Here is a 25426-nt window from a genome sequence, read left to right as displayed (position 1 = left end):
ATAGCTGGTGTGAGATGTTGATAGTGGGGGCGGCTGTCTATATGTACGACAGGGCCTGTATGGGAACGTTGTTCTTTTACTAAATTTTGCTCTGAACCTACGAGTGCTATAAAAAACAGAATCTATTTTTTAAAAGTAGAGGGAAGAATTAATCAATATAGAAGCAAAAATTAAAGAAATAGAAATGTTACTAATAAAAATGTAGACGTTATCAATAAAACCAACACCTTTAAAGTGGCAAGTGTGATCAAGAACATTAGTGGAAAAAAGACTTCTGCATCTTCTAAAAATGACTCTACCATTATGAACACATATTTATATCAAGCATGTCTGTCATTACTCAGACCAGAAATAGTTGTCATTTAAGCAAAGTAAGCAGAGAAAGAGAGGTAGTGCCAGATTCTGATGAAGAATACAATGACAGAATTGTCTTATAATTTGAAACATTTGGGGAAGGAAGCCTATTAGAATTAAATGTATTCAATATACTGTAGTCGAAATCATCGAACAATTTAGTTTTAAAAGTTTGGTGGAAAATGAGGTGCAATTTTAAATCCTTTATTTTAACTTGAGTGTTTCCAGAAAACAGTTCCCTCCTCACAAAAAGAAGACCAATATAATCTCATCTTTAATCTCTAAAATGATTTTAAAGCAAATATAAAAGTAAATAAATCATTTTAAAGCCTTAACTGTTTTACAAAACATTGGTGGCATCCACTTTTTATCTGTGATGCCTCTATTCGATCCCCTGAAAGTTCTCTTTAAAAAGGTAAATACGTATCCTAGGAAGGAAGCAATCCTCTCCTCTAAAATGCGAGATCAATTATGTTTCCATTTTCTCAGTCTCCAGCCAAGTCAACCTCTGTGGATGCTGAACTGTAATTTGGCCCTGAGGACTGTTGTGAAGTCGGCCTGTTGACTTCAGCCTAAGTAGGCCATTTCAGAAAAGGAAGGCTCAGATCTAATAAAAAGGTGATCCATGGCTGAACTTTGCCAAAAAAAAAAAAAAAGACAGAAAGAATGAGAAAGAGAGAGAGAGACAGAGCAAAGAAAGGACAAGAAAAGAAATCTGGCAACAACAAAAAAGCACAACCTGTAAAAATTCTCAGTTGGACAGTCTCTTAAGGGTTTGAAGGTGACCTTCACAGCAGGATTTCTCAGGTAACTGAAGGACTGCTGCCACCTCATGGAGAACGGGGAGATCTCATTTAGAGATCTTGATGCTGCCATCACATTTAGACCTTGCCTCTTCTCTTTCAATGAGCTATTTTTTAAAAAAGCAACCACCACAAACATTTCTTATAGAAAATGCCCATTCTTCTTGATATATAACTATCCTTTAAAAATAACTGGTTCCAGGGGCGCCTGGGTGGCTCAGTCGGTTGGGCGTCTGCCTTCGGCTCAGGTCATGATCCCAGGGTCCAGGGATTGAGCCCCACATCGGGCTCCCTGTTCAGCGGGAAGTCTGCTTCTCCTTCTCCACTCCCCCTGCTTGTGCTCTCTCTAATAAATAAATAAAATCTTAAATAAATAAAAATAAACAAACATACAAACAAACGGAGGCTCAGTTGGTTACGAGTCTGACTTTGGCTCAGATCATGGTCTTGGGGTCCTGGGGTCCAGCCCCCTGCTCAGCAAGGAGTCTGCTTCTCCCTCTCCCACTCTCTCTCTGACCCTCCCCCGGCTCATACTCTAATAAATAAAATCTTTTAAAAATTTTTTTAAAAATAAAAATAACTGGTTCAATTTTTGATGACCATAGTTACATAGTATATACATATGAAAGGAATAAAATGCTGAATCTCACTTTAAGTTATTGTTACTTGGATTTAGATGTATCATCAGTCAAATTCTGTTCTTCAAACATGACTATGCAGAAAAATTGTCTGACATGACAGGCTACAATTTTGCCCTGCACATACACTTTACAAATCTTAATAGCTAAATTTCAAAATTTAGAGAATAGTAATTGGTGCTCCATGCCCACCCTCCCTGCAACATCCTCACTGAAAATCTACCATCTTTCCTTATTTTTTGTATTCTGTCTCTCCAATTTTGGTCTTATCTCAAGCCATGTGATCCTAGCAATAGAAATGGTCAGGCTCAAGAGTTAACATACAATAATAAATTCATTTCCAAGAAACTTTCAAGTTTTAGTGGCAGAGCAAAACAATGTGCCCTTTTTTGCAGGAGAACATGCTATAGTGTGGATTTTGATATAGAAAAACATGACATCAAAGTCTGAATGTAGTTTTTTTATTGTTTATCTTGTCCCACAAGGATATAAATTCCACAAATGTAGGGAACTTGTCTCTCTCGTTTTGGTTGTAGGCAATTGGCTCTCTCTGTCAAATAAATAAATAAAATCTTTAAAAAAAAATATTTCTTAAAAAAATTTTTTTAAATAAAAAAATAAAAAATATTTCTTATATGAGTGAGAAAATTAAAACTGGTTTACACAAGAACAGCCATTATTTTTTCCACCAGCAACTGTATCTTCATTGCATTCCCATGTTTATCAAAACATTTCATGCTATGTGGATGGAAATTTCTCTACCCATCCAAAATATAAGATTGGCTGTCTTTTAAATTCAAAAAGAATCTAGAATTCAAGATAGCTTTAGAATCTACTGAATTTACTTCAACTGTTTTCAAATACTAACCTAGGAACTGTGATACTTACCCTTTTTAAGTCAAGACCCATTCTTGAAAAAAAGAAAAGCTTTTTTTTTACCCCATTTTATTGAGGTATAATTGGCAAATAAAATTTTAAGATATTTAAAGCATACCTCATGATGAGTTGGTATACATATACATTGTGTAAGTATTCCTCATCTAGTTAATTGACACATCTAAGATATAATTTATACAAATCATATTCATCTGTGGAGAATGAAATGGGATTTCCAACAGTTGCATCTTAATCATTTGGAACTAAGTGAGTTTTCGTATCTCCATGTCCTTCCCTTTGAATGTTTTAACCAGTTCCTTTTCCCTATTAAATCTATATATAAAAGTAAGGTTTTTATAATTTCGTTCACCTATCTTTGACCTCACCCCCTGCCCCACACTCTTTTGAGCTCATTTAGACCTGAAAACAGTTTGAAAACAAATCTGAATGCCTGTATTTTGCATGTTCTTCAAGTTTTTCCACACTTGGAAGCAGAAATCCAAAGGTAAATTTCTACTTTCGATTTTATCACCAAGGCTGATTTATAAAGAAATTGGAATTTCCAAAATTAAATTATACTATATACATACTCCCACACACAAATAGGACTTCAATGTGCATTCATCATATTATTCTTTGTAACATATCTACATTATCTAGATTCTTTATTATAAAGATGGGAAAAAAATCTAATGAAATAAACATATAAGAATAATATATGGTTGCAATAGTATCATCAGATTAGCCAAAATTCAAGACCCCAACTAACTAAACAACACAAAGAGGGAGTATTATGCAATGATAAAAGATAGAATCATAAAGAATAAATACACTGTGTTTCCTTACGGACTACACAAAAAGCTAAAACTTCTAGAGTTATAGGAACTTGATAAAATCATCTACCACGATAATACACATAATACAACTCTTTTGGAATCTGACAGCTCAAGTAGACAAAATAACAATGCCACAGAAGATGTGAATGATACATGTTTTACTTAATAGATGCATATGTATAAAACTTTGTTTTCTATAAATTATACTGAATTTCTTATATCCATGAAATATGTTTAAAAATCAATCAAAACCCCAACTCTTATTAGCTTTGTGACCTTGGAAGTTAATCTGAGTTTCCATTTCCCTCTATGTAAAATAAAAATTTTCACACCTACTCACCAGATTTTAAGAGTGTAAGGATTTGTTTTTCTAGTGCTCTTACAAACATCTTTAATACATGTACTTTAACATAATGTATTCCATATAGTACAGTGTGGTGAACACGTTTAAAGGTTTAATGATTAATATGAGTGAAAGCCAAGCACAGGAGCTGGTATCTACGAGACAGTAAATAGTAGTGTTTTTTCTTTCTGTAATTATGTTTCTTCTTGGTCTCCATCTTCCCTGACTTGAGTACTAAGTACCTTTTGGTCCTCTTCCTAGGACAGCTCTCCTCTACTTAGAAAAACTTCAGATGCCCCAAACTGAACAACCCCAACTTCCAGCCTGCCAGATGAGCTAACTGCTCGTGCCCTTGGCTGCTCTGGCCTATCCAACTGCAAGTTTAAAATAGTACTGATAAGATATAAACAAAGCAGAAAAAAGAAATCAAATTCTTGGCCACCGAGAAAACCCTAATGAATTCCAAAAAGTAGAGAGATTTTATGTTCCACATTCTCTAACCATAACTGAATTGTAAACTAGAAGTTTACAAGAAGGTGAAAAAATAACCTACAGGGAAAGAAATAAAACAAAGTCCTTAAATATGAAATTAAGTCACATGCTTTGAAATAGCTCTTACCCAAAGACATAATTAAAACTGATATTACAAATAAAAAGAATACCTGATATCAAAATAAACCATCTACAGTAGAAAAGGGCTTAAATGTTTCTATTACTTAGAGATTGCCAATAAATAAGCATACAACTAAAGAAAAATTTTAAATATTATAATAAAACAGTCACAGAGAATTACGAATCAAGGACAATGACAGAGCACCCACACTCCTTGACACTTCCATCCACACAGAGTGTAAACAGTTGTTCACAGCAGCATAGCCCGAAACTGAAAACAATTAAAATGCCTACTATAGGTTAATAGATAAACAAACTGTGTACACCCATACTATTACTACTCAGCAAGAAAAATGAAAGAACTGCTTATATCCATAACAAGTTAGATGGATGAAGGACATCTGCAGAGTGAAAAAAAAAGCTAATCTTAAAAGGTCACATACTACATGAGTCCATTTATATAACATTCTTGAAATGACAAAATTATATAGATGGAGAACAAAGTACTGGTTGCGAGGGGTCAGGGATGGTGGGGGAAAGGGGACAACTGTGACATAAAGGGATAGAACAAGAGAGATCTTTGTAGTGATGGAATTGTCCATATCTTGGATATGGTGGTTACACCAATTCACACATGATAATGTAGCATAGAAATATGTACACATGCATTGCACCAATGTAGATCTCCTGGTTCTGATATTGTATTATAGCTATGTGAGATGTAACCATTGGGGGGAAACTAGGTGAAGGTATAAGGGCCCATCTGCACTATCTTTGCAACTACTTGCAAATCTGTAATTATTCCAAAACAAAAAGTGTAAAAAAAAAAAAAAGATGAAATTTTAAAATAGAAAGTAAGAATTAAATAAATTCTTGTTCTTTGAAAATACAAATAAAATAAATTAAATACTCAAGTCTGACCAAGGGGGAAAAAGGAAGTAAATAAAAATATGCAATTAGGAATAAGAAATAAGAAAAAAGAAATAAGGTATACCCCCAACTACAGAAGAAATTAAGAATCTTAATTAGCAATTAATTTGAAAATTTAGGGTAAAATGATCTACTATGAGTCACTTTTCTACAGAGAGTCTCCCTGGATGGCCACAGAGTTTGCGCTCCCTGAATCCATTCCCATAAAACACAATGGAACACCTAGAGGTCTACAGGACAGAGGGGAGAAGCATAATTGTATGTACGAACATACATTTTCAATTTTCTAAAGACAGATAAATTCACAAGCTTTGCCCATGCCTTCATGTAACTAGTAGATGCAAAAGTTATAAGTAATCATAAGTTGAATCCAGTAGAATATTATTTAACAATACACTTCAGACAAGTAATATATATTCCAAGACTATAAGGATGGTTTTGCAACAGGAAATCTTCAACATAATTCATTATATTAAACCAAGCAACAAAATATTTACTTATATTAATAGGTGGTGAAAAGAACAATAAAAAGAATTTGAAAAAATTCAGCTGCCATTCCAAATAAGACTGAAGTAAAATATTAAAAGAATGAAGCCACATCAACATTCTAAATAGAAAGACTGTTTCTTGAGGTAAAAAAAGCAAATAGTATATTAAAAGGCAAAACAGTAAAGCTATTGTCATAAAATCAGGAACAAACAAAATTATCTTTACTCACACATGTTAATTATGAACCTAGAAATAAAAAACACTAAAGAGATGAGTATTAATAACAAATTTGGTAAGATGCTATTTATAAGAAATATATGCACTAATTTTTATTTATTGAGAATAATTAATTAAAAATGAAAAATATTAAAAACCCTTAATCGGGGCGCCTGAGTGGCTCAGTCGGTTAAGCGTCTTCAGCTCAGGTCACAATCCCAGGGCCCTGGGATCGAGTCCCGCATTGAGCTCTCTGCTCAGGGGAGAGCCTGCTTCTCCCTCTGCCTGCCACTCTGCCTATCTGTGCTCTCTATCTCTCTGCCAAATAAATAAATAAAATCTTTAAAAAAATAAAAGCCCTTGATACACTGTAGTAACAAAAAAATGATAAAATGCCCAGGAATATATTAACAAATGTAGCTAGAGGATATATACAAAGGAGATTCTAAAATTTTACTGAAGGCTGTAAATTAATGACTGAAACAATGGAAAGATATCCCATGTGTCTGGGTAGGAAGACTTTAAAATGTCAGTTTATAAATTAATACATATATTTAATGCAGCTCCCGTCAGAATTCCAAAGGATTTTATTTTGTAACTGGATATAATGATTGGCAAAATAAGTTGTTAAAAAAGGCAGTGAGGGAGAGAACTTGATTTATAAATATTCTGCAAATCTAAATGGTTGATTTTGGCACACCACTACATCGTTGGAACAGGATCAAATCTAGAAATAGATTCAACTGTGTATCTATTGACTGAAAAACCATCCGTGATCCATCTAGCATCTTGGTCTCCTCACTTCGAACCATCTATTCTTCCACTCCCTCAGGTACCCATACATGGTTATAATCTTGATTTACTCCCAAAATCTCAAACTCAAGCTGACATTGCCTATCTTTCCAGCTCACTTGCCTTGGTATATCTATTGCAAAATATTGACCATCCTTTGATTCTACCTTTTTTCCCCCCCTAGTTAAAAGACCAATGACTGCTCTAGCTTAGGAGATACACCCAAGCACGTTTCTATGCCCTCCCAAGAACATCTTAAAAATAAAGGAATTAAAGAACAAATCTTAATAGTGAAGGCAGTGAAGAACATTATATTTCTACAAATCTATGCAAAATGGAGAAAAGATGGATGCCTTTAATGGATAAAAGAAAAACGAAGTCTAGAATATCCAGGTAAAGATTGCATTAGAGGCCAGAGCCCATCTGCCTGGGAGTCCACAGAGAAAGCCCCAAGCAGCTTTGGGTAGAGTGGAGGTGGGAGGAAGAAGGAAACCAGACATTATACACAAGCGACCCTTTTGGCAATAGGCATGTTCCATATATCTTTATTGTGATAGTGATTATACAAGTATATATATATCTATTAAAACTCATCAAAACATGATCCTAAGGGGCGCCTGGGTGGCTCAGTTGGTTAAGCGACTGCCTTCGGCTCAGGTCATGATCCTGGAGTCCCTGGATCGAGTCCCGCATCGGGCTCCCTGCTCGGCAGGGGGTCTGCTTCTCCCTCTGACCCTCCCCCCTCTCATGTACTCACTCTCTCTCATTCTCTCTCTCTCAAATAAATAAATAAAATCTTTAAAAAAAAAAAAAAAAACATGATCCTAAAATGAATGCTTTCCATATTATGTAAAATATACTTCAATAAAGATTTTTTAAATTGACTTAGGACCTTATCATCCAGAGAAATGAAACACATACAGTTATTCACTGTCCATTCATGGGCCACTGGTTAAACAAGCTGTGTAATCCACAATAGAGGACTTGCAACCATTAAAAAAAAAAAAAAAAAAGAATGAGGAAGAGCTCCATGGACCAATGATATGTGGAATGGTTTCTTCAGGTTACATTGTTAAGTAAAAAAGGAAGATTCAAAAGAGTGTATATAGTATGCTACCCTTTCTATAAGAAATGGGAAAAAAAAGAATATTGCATAATTTTTGCAAAAAGAGATACAGAGGAATAAACCAGAACTTAGTGATAATGACTACATATGGGGAGGGCATGAGATCAGGATGGCATCCGTAGGAATGGGAAAAATCAAATAAAAGGGATGAAAAAGTAAGCCCTAAAATTGAATACAAATAGGAGCAAAGGAACTCATATAGATAACAAACCTAATAAACCATAGAGAAAAAGTATTCAAGTAATGTGAACACTTGATTGTATGTCCATGGTGAAATTACACCTAAGGACAAAAAGAAAGCTAATGAAGCTCTATCTCTTAGCCGTTTGTGATTGGTAGTTCTATTGGTATTGTAACTACAATCATTTTGTAAGAGTGATTTAATCGTATTTCTATTACTATAGTGAGCTGTGCAAGAGGTAAGTGTAAACAGACAAGTTTATAAATGTACATGGTTATGTTATCTGGTACAAGATTTATTAGAGTTGCGTTACAGAAAACTTGGATGTCAGTTGTGTTTAACCTAAAATAGGTGGTGTAAGTGTGACATGTGGGAATATTTAACTAACTTAAAATTCCTAGTGAGGAAAATATGGCTGAAGGAACATGAATCTAAAAAGAACAAATGTGGCAGGAGGCTGTACTATTTCCTGACTCGGCAAGCTGAATGCTTGGAGCTCCTGTGGTGTGTGTAGACTTCAGAGCCCCAAGACACATGCGATGTCGTGTAGCCTGAGGTGAGGCCTGCTGTCAATAGAAGGCCTGGATAGGCCTTGGCAATAGAAGGAACTCGGCAGTATTTTGAACAGGTACCTTATCTGAATTTATCTACTCCATCTAGAAATCATTATAGTATTTATTTCCAGTTCACGGTTCTAGACTACCTTTTCGCCTGTTTAAAAGACCATGGCGGGGGCACCTGGGTGCCTCAGTCAGTTAGCCATCTGCCTTTGGCTCATCAGGTCATGATCCCAGGGCCCTGGGATCAAGCCCCGCATCGGGCTCTCTGCTCAGTGGTGAGTCTGCTTCTCCCTCTCCCTCTGTGATCTCGCTCACTTTTGCCCTCTCTCAAATAAATAAATAAAATCTTTTAAAAAAAAAAGACCATACAGAGATAAAATGCATGCAAAACAAAAAAGGAAAATACACACAAATGAGAAACTGTAACTTTAGAAAAATAATTTTTAAATGAGTATGTCCAATTTTGTTCCAGAAAATCTTTAAGCCTTAAAAGAAAAAAAAAAATGTATTGTTTTTCTCTCTGGGAATTATAAAAACTGATTTAAGGAACAATAGAAAAACTGAGGCAGCTAATAACCAGGATATGCTAATAGTAACAGCTAACACTTATTGAAGCACACTGTGTCAAGCTTTACACTCCCTTATGCATTTAATGCTCACAACCTGACAAAGTTGTGGAGACTATTATCCCATTTTCTTTTCTTTTTTTTCAGAGACAGCCCGCACACGCTTGGGAGGGGCAAAGGGAGAGAGAATCCCAAGCAGACTCCACACCCAGTGCAGAGCCCGATGTGGGGCTCGATCTCACAACCCTGAGATCATGACCTGAGCAGAAATCAAGAGTCAGATGCTTAACCAACTGAGCCACCCAGGTGCCCCTATCCCATTTTCAGTATGAAGAAACTGAGACCCAAAAAGGTTAAGTAACTGGCCCAAGATCATACAGCAGTAAAATAACTGAGCTGGAATATGAGCATACTCTGATGCCAAGTGGCCACACTCTTACCTGGTATGCTATACTGACTTTTAGGAAACCTGCAATGAACAATCTCCCTTTTCAAAACTAAGTATTTCGGCATGTAAGAAAAAGAATCTTCCCAATTTTATGAATCTCACAAGACACAAAGTAATCAACAACAGAAATAATAGCCCAGTTTCACTATTAATACATTAGAAAAAAGTCGGAAACTGGTGGATCCCAGGGACAGCTTGGCCCATGGAAATCTAAGAGGTACTATGGCCTGGAGACAGCACGGGAGTGGCCTCCACAGAAGGCTGGGGGACGCAGGTGTTAACAGCTGGTGTGAAATGGGAGGGTTCCTCTAATCACTTTGTCAGGGCACAGACTCAAAGTATCAAAAAATGCCTGCAGCTTCCTCTAAATAATATACATTTTAAAATAAATTAATTTTTGTTATTTTACCTAAAAAACATAGAAGCTCTAGTTTAAACGAAAGTATCAAGCTGATTTGGCACCTGGATAGACAGAAAAGCAACTACATAGATTCTGAAATGAGAAAACCAATTCTATTCACACTAATGAAAAAAGGATTCCTGAGAATAACTTTTAAGAAAGTTCAGGACCTATGCAAAGAAAACTATCAGTTTTTAAAACGGTAAAAAATCTGGACAGACAGAAAGATATCCTGTTTCCTAATGGCAAGAAAAATATGTGATTCCAATTAGATTCCCAGTTTTAAAACACTGATGAAAATGACTAAATTTTTGGTTTAAAATGTTTTAATTATGCAATATTTCAAACAAATCTAAAAGAGAAATCGCTAACTGGGAGAAGACTTAATGGTAAAGGATTAGTATCCATATCATATTTTAGGAAAAACTCATTTAAAAAAAAAAAGGAACTATAAAAAGGAAAAATGGGCAAAGAATAAAGTGATCTTTAAGAATCATATGTAAAAAACAAATTGAAAAAGAGTGAGAAAGGACTCACCTTACCAGCCAAAAACATATTATAGAGACACTAACAACAAAACTATTGTTCACCAGGCCCCTGAGACAGTCTGATGAAAGCTGCAAAGCCCTTCTAAGAATTTTTAAAGCATAAAACAATATACAAAGGATTAAAGAAAACCAATTGAAACTGGTTTACATTACATACAACTGAAATACATTACCTTCCAAGGTTAAGAGACCCTAAGATAGAAGGCCAAAGAAGATTCCAGTACTTAGCGGAATTTAATCTAGGACAAAAGTGGTATTTCAGCTCAGCGGGGAAAAAAATGTATTTAATGTGTAGTGCAGGCACACTGGATATCCATATGGAGAAGAATAAGATGGCTCCCTATCTTGTGACATAAGCAAAAGTAATTCCAAGTTATTAGTGGAACAGAAAGAAAAAAAGAAAACAATGATCTCAGAAGAGGCTAAGGAGACTGCATGTGCAACCTCAGAGTTGGAGAACCCAGAAGGTATAAAATATAAAAAAAATAACTTGTATGAAAAACCACAGCATCATCAGAGTGAAAAAACAAAGGTCAGAAAAAAATGCTTAAAACATACACATATGGATTAGTATCTGTACTACACAAAGAGCTTATATAAGATAAAACCACAAAAACTGACAGAAAAACTGGCAAAGAATATGAATAATCATTTCAAAAAAGAGCAACTCCAAATGGCCCACAAACACAAAAAAGTGCTCTACAGAAAATGTGAACTAAAATAAATTACACCTTGCAAATATGAGGTGACAAAAATTAAAATTTGAGAACACTTCCTGCAGCTGATGGGGAATGCTGGTGGATATGTTCATTATTACACATTTTTGGAAAGCCATCTATAAAATATATCAAAACTAAAAAATACACATTTTGATTGACCCATGGATCCAACTCTTAGATACATATCCCACAAAAACAAAAAGATCTGTGTACAGAATATTTATTGCAGTACCTTCTGCAAAAGCAAAAAATGGAAACAATATGAGTGCCCATCACTATAGAAATAGTTAAACTGTGGTAATACCCCATACCCCATACCATGGAATATTAATACTACACAATCACTAAAATAGATGTTAGATGCATATAAATTGGTTTGGAGGGATTTTCACAATCTATTTTCAGGTAAGAAAGGAAACAGGATGATCCCATTTGTTGTATAACAATGTATATATACATATTGCATATGATTTTGGAGGTGACTATGGAAGCATGGAGAAATGCAAAAGGAGATACATGCCAGGTTGTAACACTGATTACCTCAGGGAGGAAAGCAGTAAGAGCTGAGTATTCATGTGACAAAGGAAACTAAACCAAAAAACATGAGACCCTATAAGTCAAGAGGTCCTTAAAATCACATGTATGAATTCAACTCATTTACATGTATACGTCTATAAAGAAATATATGAAAGTAACCTCACTAAAATATTAAGTTATTTAAGAGTAATGGCTTTTCAAGTGATAGTTTTCCTTTTTTCTTCCCTATGCAAATAAAAATCAACATATTGAACTTGATGCACAAAGAACCCTTACAAAATAAGAACATATATACTCATGTGGCATACATTTGGTTGCAAGAAAAAAGAAAATCCAACTCTGGCTTAAACAAAAATGGAATTTATTGGCTCACATCAGTAAAAAGTCCGTTAAGTAGGGCTGATTTCAGGTCCAACTTGATCCAAATGTTCCAGATTGCATCAGGGCTCCAACTTAGACTCCCTCTCATTTTTTTTGGTACAGACCCAAGGCTGGCTCCTTTGTATTAGAAAAACTAGTTGCAGCAAGTTCAGAACGTGAATCTTCACACCACACTATCTCCAAGATGGTGTCTTCTTTCAGTGTTCCTAAGCAAGCCTCACCAAACACCTTGTATCTAAGCAGCCTGAGCTGGGTCAGGTGACTATCCTTGAACCATTTATTTTGGGGGGTGGGGGAAGAGGAAGAGTTAGTAGCAATGGTTAGAGGTAACCAGGCCAACCCTATGTAGAGCTGGGGGTGTGACAATCCCGTCTAAACCACATATGTGAAGGGAGGAAGCTGGTTATCCAAAGAAAATGCGGGTGGAAGTGAATGCTGTATGGGCAACCACAACATACATGAGCAAGGAATTATTAAAGAAAACAATACAAATATCCAATAAAATATTAAAAGTGCCAATCTCACTAGTAATTAAAGAAATACAAATAAAATTACATAATTTGTCACTTACCAGGTTAATTAAAAAAAAGTATTATGTGTGAGAGATGTGGGGGTGCAGGACTGAGAACAGGTGCACACACAACTGGAAATGTATGTGTTAACACAACAGCTCTAAGAGGCACTTAAGCAAACTTTATACCACAATCAGAAACAACATGGATTCCTAAATATGAAACAAAAAGCTAACAACAAATAGTAAAATTTAAAGCCCCAACAGAAATTGACTCCTTTTTTTTTTTTTTTGGTTCAAACTGGTAAAATGCTCCCATTTTGGGGGGGGGGGGGAAATCAGATATCCCTCGGTAAATCTGCATTTATATTCCTTAGCTCCAAGTCTTGACTTAGCCTATCTGTTTCTTTCTATTCACTTCTTTCAACATTCTTAGACAAAACCCAAGATGGAGTCTCTAGTTAATTACCCAAGCAATAGCTGGGGTCAGAACTAGGGTAATGTCTTCCAGAAACTGATTAAAGGCTGTTTCCCAGGGCGCCTGGGTGGCTCAGTCATTAAGCGTCTGCCTTCGGCTCAGGTCATGATCCCAGGGTCCTGGCATCGAGCCCCACATCAGGCTCCCTGCTCCGCGGGGAGGCTGCTTCTCCCTCTCCCGCTCCCCCTGCTTGTGTTCCCTCTCTCGCTGTGTCTCTCTGTCAAATAAATAAATAAAATCTTTAAATAAATAAATAAATAAAATAAAGGTTTTTTCCCTCTATCTAAACAGACAAAAAACTTTCAAAGTATGACTAGTGAAATGGAACCCAAGATATAGAAGCATAATACTTAAATATTGAGAAGAACTACAATCCAGAGTACCTAGAGGATTATCCCAGTTCGCTTGAAAATATGAAAAACTATACACTAAACTGTGTTTAAAGATATTATGGATATGAGGTAGGTCTGTGCCATCCCACAGAGAGAAAAGGTAGTGGTATAAAGATTCTTTTATGAGCTATGGGGTCAGTTCCACACTTGTACAGAATCACATATATTTCTTGAGTATGCTAAGTACAATGAATCAAAATCAAGTTCAATTCCACTGTGTTCAATTATAAAGTCAACTCCAAGTGTGAATCTGTAGATACGGTAATTAAGTACTTGAAACGAGAACATTCACCCAGATTTCAATTTTGAGCAAAAGACTATTCCCAGATTTAATTTTTCTCAGGTCCAATTACAAAGTTAAGGTCCCATACATCTCCTGATCTTTTATCTTTCCTAAATCAGGGATTTTCATTCCATCCAAAGAAGGAAAAGGACTAAGAGACCAACCACTCTACTACCTTAACTTTTAGATCAAATGACTTACCTGGTTAGTTTACATCAATGGAATTTACTTTATAACCAAGAAATCTGACCTACTTCTATTACACATAACAAAAAAATGATTTAAAAAACATGAGGGAATGCCTTTAATCCTGCTGTGTTAAAACAAAAGAGCTAGTAACAGAGTGATGGTGGAGACCATAGACTAAATGAAAAATGCCTTCACTGGAATCCAGCTCCATCACTGATGAAGGTTTGTGATCTTTGGGGAGTTACCTAGAAAACCTATATTTCATTATCCTCATCTTTAAAATGGGCATAATAGGTTTACCAAGCAGTCTCTTAAGGTTGCTGTTTAATGAGGTTTAATGAAATAAATAAACCAGCTCTTAGAACACCTGGTACCAAGGAAGCTTTCAATAAATGTTAACTATTACTCTTAATATAAATTGAGTATTTATTTATTTGTTTAGGTCTGTGTCAGTACGCCTAGAATTCAAAGCACTATATTCTAATATTTCTAATTTGCACCATCTGCAAAAGGCACTTTTAAACTACTTCAAATGATTTGGAAATGAAGAATTAACAAAATCCTCAGCTATTTAAGTGACTAATTTCAGATATCATAACTACTTCACTTAGGAAACCTCCACTAGGAAATAAGCTTGCAACAAAATAGTAAAGTGAAAGCCATATATGAGAAACTGAGGAATACTATATTCAGATGTTCCTCAGCCCATGAGAGTGATAGGGAAATGTAGAATACCTCCTCCACAAATGCATCTAGGGAAAGCAGGCTATATTTATTTCAAAAACTATAAAAGGTTACAATATAAATCTATCAAACAAAATTAGTTTTTAAAAGTGACTCATATGTATCCAAATTTTGACCAAATCAACACAACAATCCAATGCACAAGATTATTATATAGCTCAAGGAGCAAAAAGCAATAAACAGAAATAAATGTCTTGTCAATATAGACACTACATAAATATACAAATCTACAGCTTTAATGTAACACAAACAAATCGTGAGTACATGTGTTAGCTACCTTTCTCCAACAGTAAAGGAGTAAATGTTTTATATTTAGTAAATACATATATAATGTATAAAACCTTTAATCACATGTAATGTGGTCTCACAAGTGTGAACCAAGTAGAATGTAAGGTTTTCTTATGTGAAGATGTACAGTTCAGAAAGAATCCAACCTGAAGTAAATCCACTATCACAAGTTATTGCAAAGGTGACCCAGGAAAAAAATCTATCATTTGCAACTGTATACAAAGAACAAACTGCCCAGAAATTAATATCAGAAATCTTACTGAGGGGTATCATGGTAACCTGCTTGAAAGGACAAATAACTTACTTGGGGGCTTAATATAGCAGATAACAACGTTGAATTAAATAACATACGAGTGAAAAAAATAGGCAATGTATAATAGCAAGAGGTTAGAAAACTGAATACTGTGGAAAAGATTTATTAGTCTGTACAAGTTGGTTTTGATAAACTATTGGCTACTTGTTACAGTAAATTACCAAGATTTTCATTGCAACAGTATTTTCCCACACACATCAAAATCTGGAAGCAGTATGTCTCTCACATTGTCATTTAGTGTCCTATTTTTCCCAACCCTCAAAACACAGATATAGGTTTCTGAATATCAATTAGCCATTTACGGAAGTCATAAGATACAGATGTTCATAAACATGACACAAGCTACAATTGAGGTACCTGGACAAACACCACCAACATTTATGGAAAAAGGTGTTGGTTTTTAAAGTGGTAAGGTAAGGACTACATGAGTTACATAAACACACTATTCTCGTCCTTCCAAAACCAAAATGGGGGAAAACCTTATTGTCATTCTGCCAAACACCACATAACTAAAAACGCTGCACAAAGGGTTAGAATCCAATGTACATATCACAGAGTTAAAACTCCAGTTAAGCAACTGAGCTACTCATTAAAGAAAATTTAAAAGCAAGACCAAACTTCTTAACACATCAATGCTATTTTAGAGCATCATCAGAACAAACAGAGATTTAATTATAAATTGGCCTGGACTGCGTCCTGTAGAGAATTTCGCTTAGTACTAAAAGAGAATCTGTCAGCAAACATCCTACAAAAGCTGTGGAATCATGCTCTGTGTTATTCCTGAAAGGAAATTTGCCAGGTTTGATGATACCTGAATATCTTCCAGTGGTTCTGGGAGTTCTACATACCAATTAATTCAGTAATTGATAGAGGAGTATTTAAGCAAAGAAGAGACCAAAAGTAGACCTTGTATCAACACAGACTAGATAGGTGGATTTTTTTAATCACATGATAAATGTAAATCATAAAATCAAATGTACTTAAAAAAGTACACCTATTTTATGTTACATAAAAAACTGCAGACTGCAAACTGTGCATGCTTACCATAACATTGTACCTGGGAAAGCCGATGAGTGGGATTTCTTGCAAATATTTACTGCCATGATACAAAACAAATATGTGCAAACTGCAAGGTCCCTAGAATAGCAGTTAAAGTTTATATACAGAAAGATGTCACTATCTGATCAAATATGCAAGAGATGGAGTTTCCCAGAGTTTATAACATAGAACAGTAACCACCACAGGCTCCTCCTCCAGGGCCTTCTTCCCTGTGTGTCAGTTTGACTCCTTTATTCTGGTTCTCACTTTCCCACAGTCCAGGCGTCTGAATGATCTTTTCAACAAGTTCCTCAAAGGCACACTGTACACCATCACAGGTTTTTGCACTTGCCTCTAAAATTGAAGAAAAAATGTCAGAGTCTATTCTTTTCTGGTCATATTCCGATGTTTTCCTGGGAAATTATTATGGCATAAATATCAGCCGGCAGTATATGCAGAGGCAAATGAGCAGTTTCTCCCCAGAGGTTTAATATTCGTGAATTTGCCCCAACTCTCAAAGCTGAGCTATTCAAATTCTATCCACAAGAAGAGTGGTATATAAGCCCAGGATTTTGTGATAGAATTGTACACTGTAAAGCTCTACTCAAATATTAGGCCAAAGTTCCTTTTTAATTTTTCAGTTAGTTCTTAAAATCAACCCCCAAAACAGATTATTCCCATTTCAGAGTAAGGAAATTCAGGCTCCAAGCTGAACAATCTGGCTGTTCTGTGCCTGCAACCAAGCAGCTATAGGTGACTGGATAAATGATATACAACCATGGACACTGGTCTCCTTTTGCATTTATGCTCCCCATGAAACTCATGTGGACATTGAGCCCTGCTCCCCAATCCTACCTTTCCCTAGTAATTACCTTTTTCACAATCTGAGATGACTCTCATTCCTTTATCATAAAACTCCTCTATCTCAGCTCATGACCTAACTTTATGTTGAGAAAAATAGAAACGATCTGACAGGAGCACTGATCATCCCACCAAGAGAGTCACCAACCTGTCTGCATTTGTAACCTTAGGCTCTGCCTTCGCTCCTGTGACAGTGGATGAACTGTCCCTGCTACTATCTAGGAGCATCCCCTTTTCTACTTCTCGGATCCCATCCCTTCTCATTCACTGAAGAATCATGTGTCCTCACTACTGGATCACATCAGTCAGCTTTAAAAAGCCTGCCAAAATTACTGTCCATCTTACTAACCAACCAAGTAACCAACTACCCTGCCTTCCAGCCCACACACTCTTCTAGAAGCCACCCGGGTTCTCTAGTCTCTTTCAAAGCAAAATTGTCATCAAGAGTTACCTATGTAAGCTGTTTCCACTTTCTTATTTCACATTTTTTCTTCAGACTCTAACTGACCCTTGAACAACACCAGTGTGAACTGTGCAGTTCCACTTACACATGGATTTTTTTCAATAAACACAGGACAGTAATGTAAAGGTATTTTCTCTTCCTTATGATTTTAATAACATTTTCTTTTCTCTAGCTTTACTGTAAGAATACAGTATGTAATACACACAACATACAGAACACGTGTTAACTGACTTTATCAGTTAAGACTTCAGGTCAACAGGCAATTAGCAGTTCAGTTTTGGGGGAGTCCAAAGTTATACGCAGATTTCCGACTGGGGGGGTGTGGCGGGACCCCTAACCCCACATTGTTCAAGGGTCAACTGTACTCTAACTACGTTTTTGTTCTCACCACTCCGTTGAAACTTTTTTTTTTTTTTTAAGATTTTATTTATTTATTTAACAGAGAGAGACACAGCGAGAGAGGGAACACAAGCAGGGGGAGTGGGAGAGGGAGAAGAAGGCTTCCCGCCGAGCAGGGAGCCCGATGAGGGGCTTGATTCCAGGACCCTGGGATCATGACCTGAGCCGAAGGCAGACGCTTAATGACTGAGCCACCCCAGTGCCCCTGCTTGAAACTTTTCTTTTAGAAAATACTAGCATTCTCCATCTTGTCAAATCCAATGTCTTCATCCTAAATGCCAGAGACTCAGAGTTACCCCTGATTGCTCTCTTTCCTTATCCTCAATACCCAGAGTCCTGGGATCGAGCCCCGCATCGGGCTCTCTGCTTGGCAGGAAGCCTGCTTCTCCCTCTCCCACTCCCCCTGCTTGAGTTCTCTCTGTCAAATGAAAAAAATAAAATCTTTAAAAAAAATACCCAATCTATCAGCAGAGCCTGTCACCTTTACCATCCAAGTATCTCCTAGATCTGCCAACCTTCCAGAAGCCACCCACAACCACTCCCATAGTCAAAGGCACCAGCATTATTCATCTGGGCCATAACAAGCCTCTTGCTTCTGCTTCTCATGGACCATTTTCTGTACAAACAGGTCTTTTTAAAAGAATATCAGATCACAGCACTACTCCCCTGCTTTCCACACTTAGAATAAAATCCATTTCTTTACCATACCCTACCAGGCCCAACATGACCTTTTAAATTTCACCTCCCACCATCACCACCTTTGCCCCCAACATACACTATGCTCCAGCCCACAGGCTTTCTTCCTATTCCTTAAACACACTAAACTCGTTCCTACCTCAGGAAATATTTGCTATTCTCTCAGCCTGAGATGTTCTCCCTCTAGATCTTCATTTTATGGATTCTTGTTCAAATGGCACTACCTCAAAAAACTTCCCGTAATTACCTCCCATTCCCATCATACTCTCTCTCCTTCATAGCACTACTTACTTATTTAAGTCTGTTTCCTCTACTAGAATGTAAGCTTCATGAGGGCAGGGACTTTGTCCATTTTGTTCATCTGTTTGTTATATTCTCAGTGTTCAATAAACGTTTACTGAACTAATGTAACAAAATGAAGGACACCCAGCAAGTACATAGAAAAGGTAGTACTCAATTCCTTTCTAAAATTGCCTATTACCTTCCACTTATAGTACCCTGCTTCTATCTATAGATGATGTTCTTTTATTTCCGTTTCCTAATTCCTAAAAGATCCTAACAGTGGAATAGCTAAATCAGTAATTCCTAAAGCTAGCTTCACATCAGAATCAACTAGGATATTTTTAGAAACTGTCTTCCAGGCCCAGTTTCAGACCTGTGACAAGGCCCAGGGAACCTGTAACGTTAAAAAATCTCCACAGTGATAGAGCTTGTCCACTTTTCTAGACAGGGGGTCAACAAACTTTTCCTGTAAAGGGCCAGATGATAAATATTTTAGGCTTTGAATGCCATATGGTTTCTGCTGTAACCACTGAACTCTGCCATGAAGCATAAAAGCAGCCACACACAGCATGTAGATGACTGCACAGGTAAGGTTGTGTTCCAATACAAATGGTGGAACCACATTTGGCCCCATGCTGTAGGGTTTGCCAAACCCTATTTTACCATGCTTCTCAAGTATTAATGTGCATTCAAATCACATGAAGATCTTGTTAAAATACAGATTTTAGGGACGCCTGGGTGGCTCAGTCATTAAGCATCTGCCTTCGGCTCAGGTCATGATCCCAGGGTCCTGGGATCCAGTCCCACATCGGGCTCCCTGCTTGGCGGGAAACCTGCTTCTCCCTCTGCCTGCCGCTCCCCCTGCTTGTGCTCTGACAGGTAAATAAATAAAATCTTTAAAAAAAAAAAAAATACAGATTCTAATTCAGAAAAGCTGGGTTGGGACTGAAATGAAGCATTTCTAACAAACTCCCAGGTGGTACCACTGCTGCCAGCGCAAGGACCAGCAAGGTACAACTAACACTGGGTGCCTGGCTTTACTGGATGCCACTGTATCCTGAGAGGAATGATCTGTGTCCTATACACTTCACATAATGAGATCTGATTTTTTTTTTTTTTACAGAAGGAAAAATGAACCTGGCTCTACAGTTAGCACAAGAAAATGATGAACTAAGTACATACATTTTACTGTTCATAAAGAGAAAAATATAGCAAAAACTCCATTTTAAAATTCCTCATTAATAATGAAAGGATAAATGTTCACACACCTACCTATAAATAACATGGAATGCTTTCGTGCAAATTTCAGGCCTTCGTTTCTATCGACTTCACGATTTTCCTAAAAGGTAAATATAAAGATTAAGAAAAGCTACCAAAATACAGTCAAAATGCCAAGTGTCTGATTTCTTACCTTATCAATTTTATTTCCAACTAGCATGTTTACTATGTCATTTCTCGTGCAGTATGTTTCCAATTCATTTAACCAATTATCCAATTTCACAAAGGTATCTCTTCTTGTGACATCATAAACTGAAATAAAAAGGGTCACTTATTAAATAAGCATTAAAAATAAGAAGCAATGGCATTATATTTCTGATATGTCACTACAAGCTAATATTTCTATATAGGCAAGTCTGTTTCTAAGCCTTCAAATGCTTAACAATCAGTATCTACTCAGCCAGATGGAAGAAACAAGTGTATTAAAAAATAATAATAAACATATACATACACACACTTCAATTTTATTAAGACACACTGTGAGAGAAATGAAATTATATCCTGTGTGATAACTGACAATTAATTTAAGCAAAACAACAGCTGTTCCCATTCTTAACAATAAAAGACATTTATCCAAAAACTAAAACATTCAGATCCAAATCTGTGGCAAAATACCAAACTTTCTTCCATGGATTTAAACATCTATGACCCTGTTAATTTGTTTCTTACAAGGACCAGAATTTCAACTTTGAAAAAATATGTAAACTTAACAGATAAGATCCTGATTGTCTCCCTGTTATCACCTTCAGAACTTCCATCCCACTGCATTAAAATATATTAAGAGCTTATTAATATAAAGAACTTATTAATTTAAAGTGTTTTCTAGGGGCGCCTGGGTGGCTCAGTTGGCTAAGCAACTGCCTTCAGGGCAGGTCATGGTCCCAGGGTCCTGGGATTGAGCCCCACCTCTGACTCCCTGCTCAGCAGGGAGCCTGCTTCTCCCTCTCCCTCTGCTGCTCCCTGGCCTGTGCTCTCCTGCTCTCTGTCAAATAAATAAATAAAATCTTTTTTTAAAAAAAAAAGGTGTTTTCTAAACTTAAAGATGCTAAACCAAAATAAGAGTTGCTGTTAAATTAATGAAATGAACCTAAAACCTCACTATTTATGACATAATATAAAAAGGCAATGTTCCCTAAAATTGTCCAATATTTATTTTTAAAAGTTTCCCAGGAATATTAGTAACAAGTACTTTTCAACAACTTACAATGAGAATCCACATTTGGTTTTTAAATTCTGTATGATTATGAATCAACAATGTTAAGTGCTTTGTTATACTTTTTAGGACTAATAAAACAGATTCAACTAAGCAACTAGCATGCTTCTTCCTTTATAAACGCACAGCAAATGTTAATGCACTGCTGACTGAAGATCAGTTTCTGGTAACACTCTTCAGACAGACCAATTACATGTGGATTAATCCTCAATTATGTCTTCATCAACATGTGCTTTTAAACCAAATAAATTAATCTGATCTTTATCTTTTAATTGCTAGACAAAGGACTGAAAAATTTTGAAAGTTTAAATATTCATTAATATTAAATGAAGCTAATATAACTTCAAGTTACATAAAGGTACCCCTGAAGAAAAATAAAAACTTACTGACCTTCACAGATAAGGAAAATCAGAAATTGCAATAATAAAACAACAATATTTTTAAAGCAGTATCGTAAAGTAAAACCTTACCTAATATAACACCCTGTGCACCTCTATAATAGCTGGGAGTTAATGTTCTGAACCTCTCTTGACCAGCAGTATCCTAAAGGTGACAACGAATTATTACTAAATTTAAAAAGTATAAATAATATTAAGAGTAGAAAGTCAAACAGCATTATTAAAAATATCCATGCACAAGCTCATTTAAAACTTGAAATTTAAATTAGATGCGTTCTCTTACTGAAAAGTGTTACATAAAATAAAATTAATAAATACTGACTCATCTCTAGAAAAATGCATTTAAGTAAAGCGGTATTTTTTTAAGATTTTTATCACACATGAAATCCATTTCCTTGAAAGCCATGGTTCTCAACTTCAGAAGCACAGTGAAATTTCCTGGGAAATGAAAAATTCCAATGCCTGGGTCCAACCCCCAGTGATTCTGGTTTAATTGGTCTACGGTAAGACAGAAGTTTTCAAAGTCTTCCCGGGTGATTCTAATGTAGAATCAAGGTTGAGAACCACTTATTTTTTTTAAAAGAGAGTGACAGGAGTGTCTTATTTTAGGTAAGCAATTTTTAGGTTGGACTCTTAAAAGTATTTTCTCTGTATCTTCTTTTAGGAAAATGCATAAAACCAAACCACTTGCTATCACATGTTTCTGACACATATTGGGGGAGAGGAACATAAGATGTACACCAGCTAGGAAGTGCAAGTTTTATGAGGAAAGAGACCTCATCTGCTTAATCATCGGTTTAACCCCAGTGCCTAGAGCAATTCTTGCCACAGGACAGTTGCTCAACTTTCCTTGGAAACCAACCAACCAACCAACCCAAACTAATTAACAAGTCTGTACTTCTGGACCTGGTTCCTTCTGTCTTCTTTCTACCATCCTTGGACTGTGGCTTCAAGATACCTAAGATTATGCAAAGCAGCAGTTGACAAACGGCTCCCTCAGCCCACCACCTGTTTTATTAAATAAAGTTTTACTGGAACACAGCCAGGCCCGTTCGATGATGCACTGCCACATGGCCTGCCTTTGGATTAGACTAAATATTTACTATCTGCCCTTTAAGAAAAAGTTTCCAGTCTGCTAATATCAAATAACCTGAAGAAAAGTGAAGACATATGTCAAACATCAACTTAGCTGCCAGTCTCATGGTTGTAAATTCGAGCTTAGCTATGGGGCAAGCAGAAGCTCCTTCAGACATAAAACATGTTAATAACCTCTAAGAGGTTTATAAGATTGGAGAGGCATTTTAAACCAGCAGTGACGGGCTCCAGCTACTTATTTTCCTACTTACGTACTTTCTTTCCCTGGCCAAAATAGAGACTGCTTTAATAAAAGAGCAATAGGTAGAAAATATATGAGTAATTTATGGCCCCAGAAGAGAAACTTAAGAGGAAAATAACTTTCAAAGTAAACCACTTTGCAAATCTACTACTCTTCCCCAGCTACGCTTACATAAATGCAGAATGTCCTTGCTTCCAGATTCTCACCACTACAGAAACAGCCCCCAGCCCTGCCATCTTGAAGTGAAAAAATTAACAAAATTAAACTTTCTAAATTTATATTTAGGATAAAAATGATTTCTCTCTTTACAAAAATTCCCTTTGCTTCAAAGTTTCTTACAAAACCTCTGATATTTAAAATTACTCAATTTGCATGTTGACTCAACTTTTCAAAAAACAATAATATAAATTAAAGGTGCATAAAGTGAAGTGTACTTACTATCTAAAGCAGATTATAATTTGGATAATTTGATATAGGTTAGGGCAAGGACCAAGCAAGAAATATTTTAGTCACAAGACTTTTTGTTATAACAGAAAAATTCTGTTTTCATAACAAAACCATATCCACACTATAATAAATTAATTTCCAGAAACAGCGAAAGCATTTGAATATGAATTTTGTTTCCCTTGATATTCACTGAGATCAACTTCAGTAACTGCTCTGATGAGACACAACATAAAAATCAGAACTGCGGAGTGCCCTGGGCATCCGACTCCTGATTTCAGCGCAAGTCATGATCTCAGGGGCCTGGGATAGAGCCCCATGTGGGGCTCTGTGCTCAGTGGGGAGTCTGCTTGGGGATTCTCTCTCTCCCTCTGCCCCTCCCCCCTAAAATAAATAAATAAATTTTTTTTTTTTTTTAAGATTTTATTTATTTATTTGAGACAGAGAGAATGAGAGAGAGAGAGCACATGAGAGGGGGGAGGGTCAGAGGGAGAAGCAGGCTCCTTGCTGAGCAGGGAGCCCGATGCGGGACTCGATCCAGGGACTCCAGGATCATGACCTGAGCCGAAGGCAGTCGCTTAACCAACTGAGCCACCCAGGCGCCCAAATAAATAAATCTTTTAAAAATCAGAACTGTGATTCTAGTTAAAATATCCATAAAGCCCAGTGTTTTAAAAATAAAGACTAGAGCAGGGCGCCTGGGTGGTTCAGTTGGTTAAGCGTCTGACTTCAGCTCAGGTCATGATCTCAGGATCTTGGGATTGAGCCCCATGTCAGGCTCCATGCTCAGTGTTGAGTCTGTTTCTCCGCCTTTACCCCTCCCCCTGCTCAGGCTCTCTTGCTCTTTCTCATAAATAAAATCTTAAAAACAAAAAAAAAGACTAGAGCAAAAAAAATAATATGTTTAATGTTAAAATACTACACGATTGACACTTTACACACAAATATTTAAATTAGTCCAGCTATTTAGAGTCTTGATTTTTTGGATCCACTTATAAAAATGTTTAAGTAGGTATGATAATTTGAGCAAAAACCCTCTGCCACAATATTGGATAAGGATATATTACACCTATAAAATTTATAAGCTTAAGTAGTCAAAAGTTAAGATTTTTGCTTGTTTTTGTTTTCAAGATAGGAATTTGCAACAACTGTAATAGCATCCTTGTAAGATAAGAAAAGCAGAGCTTATTATCTGTGGTTTTCTTCTCTGATGGGAGAGGAGAAAAGAGATTATTAAAGACAGAAATGGATAAAGGACAAGGAAGGACCTGGAAAGGCTAAATATTAAAATGTGGGAGTGGAAGTGAGGATCTAGAGAAAAATAGCTTTAGAGGTGCCAAGCAGGCTGTGATGTGTGAGTGGCACTTTTGGGAGTAGTGAGGACAGGGCTGTACTTGATTATTCTATTTGACTGATCCTAGGAGGAGCATCCAAGCAGGAGAGGAACTGATTTATATATATATAT

The 25426-nt window shown here is 36.3% G+C and overlaps 1 protein-coding gene across 1 annotated transcript in view; it reads right to left on the bottom strand.

The window, feature by feature from the left end:
- Nucleotides 1–15172: 15172 nt before the first annotated feature.
- RAB18 (RAB18, member RAS oncogene family) overlaps nucleotides 15173–25426 on the bottom strand; it is a 32606-nt gene continuing 22352 nt past the window's right edge. The window contains exons 4-7 of the mRNA XM_032395860.1: nucleotides 22254–22326; nucleotides 20704–20822; nucleotides 20565–20631; nucleotides 15173–16945 (exon numbers count right to left, since the gene is read on the bottom strand). Of these exons, the coding sequence (XP_032251751.1) occupies nucleotides 16770–16945; nucleotides 20565–20631; nucleotides 20704–20822; nucleotides 22254–22326 (435 nt within the window). The 3' untranslated portion in view covers nucleotides 15173–16769. The remainder of the gene's footprint in view (nucleotides 16946–20564; nucleotides 20632–20703; nucleotides 20823–22253; nucleotides 22327–25426) is intronic.

This window comes from Phoca vitulina, unplaced genomic scaffold (assembly GCF_004348235.1).
Source record: "Phoca vitulina isolate PV1807 unplaced genomic scaffold, GSC_HSeal_1.0 scaffold88, whole genome shotgun sequence".
Lineage (NCBI taxonomy): Eukaryota > Metazoa > Chordata > Mammalia > Carnivora > Phocidae > Phoca > Phoca vitulina.
This window is presented reverse-complemented; position numbering and strand designations above follow the sequence as displayed.